This window comes from Cynara cardunculus, assembly GCF_001531365.2.
Source record: "Cynara cardunculus var. scolymus isolate 2C chromosome LG 6, CcrdV1, whole genome shotgun sequence".
In the NCBI taxonomy this organism is placed as follows: domain Eukaryota; kingdom Viridiplantae; phylum Streptophyta; class Magnoliopsida; order Asterales; family Asteraceae; genus Cynara; species Cynara cardunculus.
Genome location: NC_037533.1, coordinates 8686448 through 8696367, shown reverse-complemented (window position 1 = coordinate 8696367; position 9920 = coordinate 8686448). Strand labels below are relative to the sequence as shown.

The 9920-nt window shown below is 40.4% G+C and overlaps 1 protein-coding gene across 1 annotated transcript; it reads left to right on the top strand.

Moving 5' to 3' along the window:
* The first annotated feature begins 6668 nt into the window (after nt 1-6668).
* On the top strand, nt 6669-9636 carry LOC112514118. Its single transcript, XM_025120450.1, has 6 exons — nt 6669-7253; nt 7337-7891; nt 8032-8772; nt 8857-9001; nt 9089-9237; nt 9355-9636. The coding sequence occupies exons 1-6, from the start codon at nt 6669-6671 to the stop codon at nt 9634-9636; spliced, it is 2457 nt and encodes an 818-aa protein (XP_024976218.1).
* The last annotated feature ends 284 nt before the right edge of the window (nt 9637-9920 follow it).

The window sequence follows — 9920 nt, the reverse complement described above, 5'->3', positions numbered from 1 at the left end:
AATGAGATGGCGGTGTAATCCGCGAGAAACATAAATATAGTTATGTTTCGGAACAGGTTTGATTCTAAACTGAATGTTTGGAATATATATTGTTGTATGAGATTATATACTCACTAGACCTTTTGGTCTAACGCTCAGATGTTGGATTAACCTGTTTTGCAGGACAGCGTGCTCTGAAAGATAAAGGCAAGGGAAAAGTCTAATTGTTGATATTATCTTGTTATGCATATGTATTAAAAATACATTTTGATAGTTCATGTTTTGTAATAATACTATTTTAGTATTATGAGAATGATGATGTGAATTATATGTATTTGAGATGTGAGGGTTGTTACATTTTGACCCAATGGGACTTCTCAAGGAGAAATGGGCCCATTTTATCCACTAGCACCAAATGGTTCTCTAATGTCTGACCAAAACAAAAAGACGTTGACCGCTGTTGACTTTTTCTCTCTAGGTTTGTGTGAAAGAAGATGGTGAAGTATGGATCGTACAATGAAGCTTGATGATTGATGCATGTTTTTCTTCACGCCTTCTTGCATTGGTTGTTATTGTATTTGATTGCTTTGTTCTCTTTTGTGTTGAAGCCGTTTTTGAGGGATTAGGTTACGGTTCTATACATCGGCTGGATTTTTTTCACGTCGGTATTCTGTTTGATTTACTGCTGTGAGATATTTGATCTGGTCGGCTGTTTCCAGGACGGGATTTGCACTCGGACTAGGTTTCTGCTGGTGTTGGCGCTAGGGTTTGCATGCTTTGTAGGTATCCAAGCCGGCGGCTACTAGGGTTTCCTTCTTATGGTACGTTTTTTTCTGTTTGGTTTTGATCTTACTCGCTGCGTCTAGTTCTGGTTCGTCCTCTTCTGGTTTGGTTTCTGGATCGACCAAGGTTTGGTGCGGCTAGGGTTTGGCTTTCGAGTTAGGGTTTCTGGTGGCTGTTTTCATAGCCGCTGTTTTCTTTCATTGTAACGGTCGTACTTGGTGCTGGGTTCCTTCTTTTTTCCGAGTTTGGGTTCTGTTTGATTGTTTGAGATTGTGTGGTTTGGCTTGTTCTTAATCTGCTGTTTCCATATAGATACTGCAGTCCTTGTTGTGATTTTATGTGACCGTTCTGAATAGTGCTGTGCTGCTGGTTGTGCTAAGTGTTCCAGAATTTGTATTCTGTTTGGTTGATGTGAATTTGAGGGCATATCGTTGAGGATACTGTCGGGCTGTTTCGTTTGGTGCAGTTCGCTTTTGGTCAATGTATGTGCTGGTTGTTGGCTTGAAATCTGTTTTGCTGCTGTCTTTTGATCCTATTTGCTGCTGTTGATGGTGGAGGTTTGTTCGTTGGTTCGGTTTACTGCTGGTTAATATCTTGGGTGAGTTTTGCTTCCTTTTTTCTGCTTGTGCTGCTGTTTTTCCCGTTAACCAGTAGTTTTTGCTGCTGTTTGTTTGATTGTGGGCTTGATTTAATTCCCTCTTGTGCTGGTTAAGTGTTTCTGTGGTCTTCTTTGTTCTCTGAAAGTATTCCTAGTGGTTATTCAGCACCTCTTAGGGGGTCTTCGTCTAATTCACTCGGGTATTTAAAGGAAACTTCAGCACCACGGCTTCTTAACTGGTGTAATGGGTGATGATAATCTTCCCACTTACCCTATTAGGGTTTTGGTTTCTGAAAGGCTTACTTCTGTGGATCAAAGTAATGTTTTTGGAAATGGTGAACGCACTAGCCTGAATTTTGCTAAAGCGGTTGGCCGTTCTATGGCAACTGATCTGAATTTTTATCCTCTTGCGGACAAAAAACAGGCTCATGTCTCTATCCCTATTGAAATGGCGAAGGAAGCTGCCAAAGCCTATAACTCAGTTTTATACGGCAATTTCCTGGGACCTCGTATCCCTTTTCCTCTTGTGAAAATTTTTGTTAAAATGGCGTGGGGTAAATTTGGTTTTTTGGATGCGATGCTTAATAAGAATGGTATTTTTTTCTTTAAATTTAATGACGTTGGTGGATGTGATCAAGTGATTGAGGCTGGCCCGTTGATGATCAGAGGTATTCCTTTATTTCTCCATCGTTGGGATCCGTCCAAGGGGTTAAAAAAGCCAGAACATTCCTCCTGTCCATTATGGGTGAAACTCCATAATATTCCTTTAGTTGCGTTCAATAAAGAAGGCGTTAGTCGTATTGCGAGTGTTCTGGGTATTCCAAAACAAATGGATTCCTGCACTGCTTCAATGTGTGAAAAAGCTTGGGGCCGGCCTGGTTTTGCTAAAGTTCTTGTTGAGGTTTGGGCTGTGGGTGATCTAAAACGGAAAATTGATGTTGAAATCCCAAACATAAATGGTGGAGAACCCGATAGTGTGCAAATTCAAGTAGAATATTTATGGGAACCGATTCAATGTACCCATTGTCAACTTTTTGGTCACAAACTTTCGTCGTGTGTTAAAGCCGCTAGTTTGAATAAAGGTAAACAAATTGATGGCCGAAAAGATGCTGATGGGTTTACTAGAGTGGCGAAAAAACAATGGCGGGTTAAAGGKGGAAATAAAGCCGATCATTCTAGTGGTAGAACGGATAATGGAAGAAAGGAATCAAGCCCTCTTGAAGCGTCTTTGGGAGTGAACGTTGTAAGTCAAGAAAGGGAAATAGAAGAGACCATGGTTTCTAATAATGTTGAGTTGATGGATCCTCCTTTGCCAGAGGGGAGGGATGTGTTGGGTGAATCACGTAAGAATAATTATGGGCCTTCATCTTCATCTTCTAAGTCTTCGCACCATGCTATGTCTACTCCTACCCCACTTATATCTTCTGTGATTAAAAATTTTCGGTTGCCGAGACGAGGGGTTGTGATAAACCATGTTGATTCTAATCGGTTTGGTGTTCTTGAGACTTTAGGGGAAGAGACTTCTCGGGTGGACTCTCATGATGAGGTGGTCAATGATCTGACTGATATTCAGGGGGATAATCGGAATAATAGGGAGCAAGGAGAAAGTCTTTCCTCATGATGAAATTTGCTTCATGGAATATCCGGGGGCTTAATTCTCCGGTTAAACAAAAAGAGGTACGGAATTTTCTCCATTGTAATGATGTGTGTTTATGTTCCATTGTCGAATCACATGTTTCTAAGGATTCTCTTGAAAGTGTTTGCTATAACTCTTTCGGTCAGTGGTAATGGGTTTCTAATCAAGCCATGAGTGAGTATGGTACTCGTATAATCCTTGCTTGGGATGCTCGAGTTTTAGATGTCATGGTTTTAGAGGCTCATAATCAATTCTTAAATTGTAAGGTGCTTGTACGGGGTAGTCAACATTATATTTTCGTTTCTTTTGTATATGGGGCTAATGTTTGTAATGTCCGTCGTGCTTTATGGTCGGGGCTGCGGAAATTTAAAGTGCTCATTGGTTTTTCCCCGTGGGTTGTAATGGGGGATTTTAACACCATGTTATTCCCTCATGATGGTTTTGGAGGCTCCTCTCGTCGTAACTTGGATATGGCTGATTTTTTTGTGTTTGTAGAGGATGTGGAATTATTTGATTTACATTATACGGGAGTCCATTTCACGTGGAACCAAAAACCGAACTTTTCGGGGGGTATCATGCAGAAATTGGATAGAGCTATGGGCAATGAAGAGTTCACGTCTGTTTTTCAAGATGTTAGTGTTCATTTTCATCCTTCGGGTCTTTCGGATCATACTCCAGTGACGGTTTCTTTCAGATGYGGCATACGGAAAAAAAGACATGGGTTTAAATTTGACAATTTCTTGACTGAACATCCAGGTTTTCTTCAAGTTGTAAAGGATGAATGGACAAATAATATCGAGGGTTCTTTTATGTTTCGAGTGACTTCTCATTTGAAGGCGCTGAAGATTCCTCTTCGGAAACTTCGTCATTCTTATGGCAACCTTGGTAAGCGTGTTGCCTTTTTGAAGACTGAACTTGATCGTATCCAGTTGGATGTTGATAATGATCCTTCTAATGTTGAGCTAGGCCAAGAGTTGGGTCATATTCGTATTGCGTATCAAAATGCATATAGGGATGAGAATTGTGCCGCGAAACAACGTGCCAAAATTGCTTGGTTGAATGAAGGTGACTTGAATACTAAATTCTTCCATAAAGTGATTAAAGAACGGCATCATTACAATTCTATTCAGTCTGTGTGTACAAGTGATGGAGCATATGTCTATGGTGATGATGTGCCTAATGTTTTTGTGGATCATTTTAAAGACTTTCTGGGTTCGAGGTATGTTTCTTTTGATCCGACTATGACTAATGATGTTTTCATGCGTAAACTTTCTCTGGTGGAAGCTAACCATATGATCAAACCAATTCACAATGAAGAAATTAAAAATGCTATGTTTAGCATTGGTAATTATAAAGCTCCTGGGTCTGATGGGTATTCTTCTAAGTTTTTCAAAGAGGCTTGGGACATTGTTGGCCGTGATGTGGAGACTGCAATTCACAATTTCTTTTATCGAGGTAATCTTCCTAAGAGCTTCAATCATACGCTTTTATGTATGATCCCTAAATCTATTAATGCTACTAAGGTTACGGATTACCGGCCTATAGCATGCTGTACTGTGCTTTATAAATGCATTAGTAAGGTCATTGTTAATAGAATGAAGGGATCTTTGGATTTTTTAATTGATAAAGCTCAATCGGCTTTTATTCCGGGGAGAAGGATTACAGATAATATCCTTATGGCGCATGAACTTGTGTCTGGTTATCAATCTACTACGGGTCCGCCTCGTTGTGCGTTCAAAATTGATATAAGAAAAGCTTATGACACAGTGGATTGGCGGTTCCTTATTGTTATGCTTGAAGGTTTGGGGTTTCACCCTGTTATGGTTAAGTGGATAAAGGAGATGGTTTCGACTCCTTCTTTAGCCATTAATAGTAATTCCCATGGTTTTTTTCTTGGAGGGAGGGGTCTTCGTCAGGGTGATCCGTTGTCCCCCTATCTGTTTACGATTGTTATGGAAGGATTTTCTCTGCTCCTTCAAAAGTGTATTCGGGAGGCTGCTGACTTTGGTTACCATCGGGGTTATGAGGATTTGGATTTGACTCATTTATGTTTTGCGGATGATTTGTTTTTCTTTACAAAAGGGGATGTCCTTTCTGTTGAAGTGCTTAAAAAAGCTCTGGCTCTTTTTCAGAACTATTCGGGATTAGCTTCATTGGATGTCGGTTTTCTTATTCCCGTCTGGTATCATTCATGATCTTGAATCTATATTTCGAAAATTCCTTTGGGCTCCAAGGGAAGATCCTCGTGGTAGATGTCGGTTATCATGGGATATGGTCTGTAGACCGCTGGAATCTGGGGGGCTTGGAATTAAAAGACTCTCCACTTGGAATCGGGCTTTACTTGCAAAGCATGTGTGGGATATTGCTAGGCGACGGGATTCTATGTGGGTTCGTTGGATTTATAGTAATAATCTCCGTTCTTCGAATTTCTGGATGGTTCGTAAGAATTCTAATTGGTCTTGGGTTTTTCGTAAACTTTTAGACTTGCGAAGTCATTTGCGTCTGTTTCTTTTTTCTCAAATTGGTGATGGTCGGGACACGAATGCTTGGGAGGATGCTTGGTTACCTTGTGGTCCTCTATCCGCTTTTATCTCTTACCGGTTTGTCCATTCATGTGGGTTCTCTACCTTAACGACGGTTCGTGATCTTATTATAAACTGGAATGGTAATTGGCCTGATGATTGGTGTCAACGGTTTGATATGCTTCATAATTCTCCGTTACCTTTATTGACCTCTGTTCGTGATAGAGTTCTTTGGGGGGACATGTGTTCGGATTTTACAGTGGGTAAGGCTTGGGCTTCCTTAGAGGGTAATCATCCTGTGATCCCTTGGTCTAAATTGGTTTGGTTCTCGGGTCATATTCTGAAGCATGCATTCTGTTTTTGGTTGGCTTGTCAGAGACGGCTTCCGACTCAAGACCGATTACATTGGAAGGATGAGCCCCCAGATTTGGAGTGTTCGCTTTGTGGTCAATGTTTGGATAGTCATGATCATTTATTCTTTCAATGTTCGTATGCTGGAGTTGTATGGACTAGTGTTTTACATATGGTGGATCTGCCGRGTATGCCTTCAAGGTGGGAGCAGATTGTTCAAGTTATTTCGGATCCTAATAGTCGTCCGAAATTGTTAAAACGGAAGCTTGTTGTGGCTGCTATTGTTTACTATATTTGGCAGGAGCGTAATAGAAGACTTTTTTCTGCGACTAAGCGTACGGCTTAGGAACTTATTGCAGTTATTAGGGATTCTATCTCCATTCGTGCAGATTGGTTGGCGAGTCGTCCTGTGGTTACTTATGGTTGACTTGAAGACTTGTTTTTGGTTCTGGGGGGCTTTGGTTTGGGTTAAGCTTCTCTTTTTTATCTTCTATTGTTTGTTTGCTTCTTATGGGCTTTGTTTCTTTTGGCTTGTTGTGGCTTGGTTGGGGTGTTTCTATCGGCCTTGGTGCTCTTTGTTACAGGTTGTGGTCTGTCTGTTTTTTGGTTGCGTTGTAAACCTTTTTATTGCGTTTTATAAATTTGCCGAAGTTTTCCTTCAAAAAAAAAAAACACCAAATCGTTTAATTATTGTGTTGAGGATGTTGAATTATTTGATCTTCAATATTCTGGTGTTCATTTTACCGGGAATCAGAAGCCAAATTCTACAGGAGGTATTATGCGAAAACTAGATAGGGCTATGGCTAATTCGGAGTTTGCTTTTAAATTTTATGATGCTAGTGTAAAGATTCATCCTTCAGGTCTTTCCGATCATTCTCCGGTGGTCTTATCGTTTAAAGGTGGTGCTCGGGAAAAGAGGTATGGTTTTAAATTTGACAATTTCTTGACTATTCACCCGGATTTTCTTCAAATTGTTAAGGATGAATGGGCTAATCATATTGAGGGTACTTTCATGTTTCGCGTGACTAGCCATTTGAAGGCCCTCAAGACTCCCCTTCGGAAGCTTAGGAAGTCTTATGGTAATCTTGGACAACGTGTTTCTTTTCTTAAGACTGAATTAGATCGTATTCAATTGGATGTTGATTCAGACCCCTCAAATGATGAATTAGGTCTTGAACTTGGTCATATTCGTATAGCGTATCAAAATGCGTGTTGGGTTGAGGAATGTGCGGCTAAACAAAGAGCGAAAATTAATTGGTTGAATGAAGGGGATATGAATACCAAATTCTTTCATAAAGTGATCAAAGATCGGAACTACTGTAATTCCATTCAATCGGTTTGCTCTAGTGGTGGTGAGTACTTTTATGGTGAAGATGTCCCGAAAGTCTTTATTGAGCATTTTAAAGACTTTTTGGGTGGGACGAATGTTTCTTCTGATCCGACTATGCCTAATGCTCTCTTTTTAAGAACTCTCTCTTTATCGGATGCAAACTATATGATCCGGCCGATTTTGATGAAATTAAAAATGCTATGTTTAGCATTGGTGATTATAAAGCTCCAGGATCGGATGGTTTTTCTTCAAAGTTTTTTAAACAAGCATGGGAGATTGTTGGTCGTGATGTGACTCTTGCAGTCCATAACTTCTTTTATCGAGGTAACCTTCCTAAGAACTTGAACCATACTCTTATTTGCCTTATCCCGAAATCTTTGAATGCTTCTAGGGTCACGGATTATAGGCCTATAGCATGTTGTAATGTGCTTTACAAATGCATTAGTAAAGTCATTGTTAATAGAATGAAGGGATCTTTAGATTCCCTAATTGATAAAGCCCAATTGGCTTTTATCCCTGGTAGGAGGATTACGGATAATATTCTTATGGCTCATGAGCTTGTTTCTGGGTACCAATCGTCTAATGGCCCACCTAGATGTGCGTTTAAAATTGATATTAAAAAGGCTTATGATACGGTGGATTGGCGTTTTCTAGTTGTTATGCTTGAAGGCTTAGGATTCCATCCGGTTCTGGTAAAGTGGATAAGGGAATGGTATCAACAACTTCCTTTTCACTCTCACTCAATGGTAATTCCTATGGTTTCTTTCATGGTGGGAGGGGTTTGCGACAAGGTGATCCTTTATCTCCTTATCTTTTCACGATTGTTATGGAGGGGTTTTCTATGCTCCTTAAACAATGTATTCGTGAAGCTGCTGAGTTTGGTTACCATCGGGGTTGTGAGGAGCTAGAATTGACTCATCTTTGTTTTGCGGATGATTTGTTTGTATTTACTAAAGGGGATGTTCTTTCGGTGGAAGTTCTCAAGAAGGCAATTTATCTGTTTCAATGTCGTTCGGGATTAGCACCAAGTCTTGAAAAAAGTGAAATTTATTTTGGAAATGTGCCTTCCAACATTAAGGAGGCCATTCTAGAGTGTCTTCCTTTTAAACTTGGTTCTTTTCCTGTTCGCTACTTGGGGGTTCCTTTATCTCAGGCTCGATTGAAACTGTGTGATTATGCTCCATTAATTGCTAAGGTAAAGGGTCGTATCATTAATTGGAAGTCTAAGTTTCTGTCGTTTGGTGGGCGTCGGCAACTTATAATATCGGTCCTGCAATCCCTACAACTTCATTGGATGTCAGTTTTCTTATTACCTTCAGGGATAATCCATGATATCGAGTCTATTTTTCGGAAATTCCTTTGGGCTCCAAGGGATGATCTGAGAGGTAGATGTAGATTATCATGGGATGTGGTTTGTCGTCTTTTGGATGCTGGTGGCCTCGGGATTAAGCGGCTATCTATTTGGAATAGGGCTTTATTGGTGAAACATGTGTGGGATGTAGTGAGGCGTCGGGATTCATTGTGGGTTTCTTGGATTTATGGTCAGTATCTTCGTTCTTCTCATTTCTGGATGGTTCGAAAAAGCTCTAATTGGTCTTGGGTTTTTTGAAAACTGTTAGACTTACGAAGTCAAATGCGTCGATTTATGTTTTCTCAGATTGGGGATGGTAGGGCTACAAATGCTTGGGAAGATAATTGGCTATCCTATGGTCATCTTTCGGCGTTTATTTCTTATCGGTTTGTTCATTCTTGTGGTTTTTCTACTTCTACGACTGTTCGTGATCTTCTTCAGCATTGGGATGGTATTTGGCCGGATGATTGGCGTAGTTGATTTGCTGAACTGCCGTCTTCTCCTTTACCTTTGTTGAATGATTCGGTTCGTGACAAAGTTCTATGGGGTGAAGATCGTAATTCTGCTGCGGATTTCTTGGTGAGTAATGCTTGTACTTTGTTAGAGGGTGTTCATCCTGTTGTTCCGTGGCATAAAGCAGTGTGGTTCCCTGGACATATCCCTAAGCATGCATTCTGTTTATGGCTGGCTTGTCAAAGGAGGTTGCCTACTCAAGATCGTATGCTTTGGAAGGATGAGCCCCCGGATCTGGAATGCTCCCTTTGTAGATAGTGTATGGATAGCCACCTCCATTTATTTTTTCAGTGTCCTTATGCTAGAGAGGTTTGGGATAGTATCTTGCATGTTATGGCTCTGACGGATATGCCTTCCACGTGGGATCTTTTTATGAAAACAATTTCGGATTCAAATCATCGTCCGAATCGTTTAAATCAAAAACTTGCGGTAGCAGCTTCGGTTTACTACATTTGGCAGGACCGAAATAGACGGCTCTTTACTGGGGAAAGCCGCACGTATTTGCAACTTGTTAAAGTCATTGTTGATGCTATCTCTATGCGTGTGGATTGGTTATCAAGGAGGCCTGTGTGAAGTATTCATTGATAAGATGGCTCGTTTTTGTGATTGGGGAGTTTGGTTTATGCTCCTATATTTTATTTTTTGTTGTTTGTTTAAGTCGGTTGGGCTTTGTTTATTTTGGCTTGTTGTGGCTTGGTATGTGGTGTTGGCCAAGTCTTTGGGTTTTGTTTTTCTTTTATTGAAAGGGGAATATCCCCAGGCAATTTTATAAAGACAATAAAAGCAGGACCGTTACAAGCAAATCAACAAGAAAAACTACGGCAACTTTGACTTACAAACCAAGCCATAAGAAGCCA

Excerpts from the sequence above, each read along its gene's own strand:
- LOC112514118 (XM_025120450.1), top strand. The coding sequence starts at position 6,669 with ATGGCTAATTCGGAGTTTGCTTTTAAATTTTATGATGCTAGTGTAAAG. Across the intron at positions 8,773-8,856 it reads GTTCTTCTCATTTCTGGATG|ATTGGGGATGGTAGGGCTAC; the intron begins GTTCGAAAAAGC and ends ATGTTTTCTCAG. Across the intron at positions 9,002-9,088 it reads TCTTCTTCAGCATTGGGATG|TTCTATGGGGTGAAGATCGT; the intron begins GTATTTGGCCGG and ends TTCGTGACAAAG.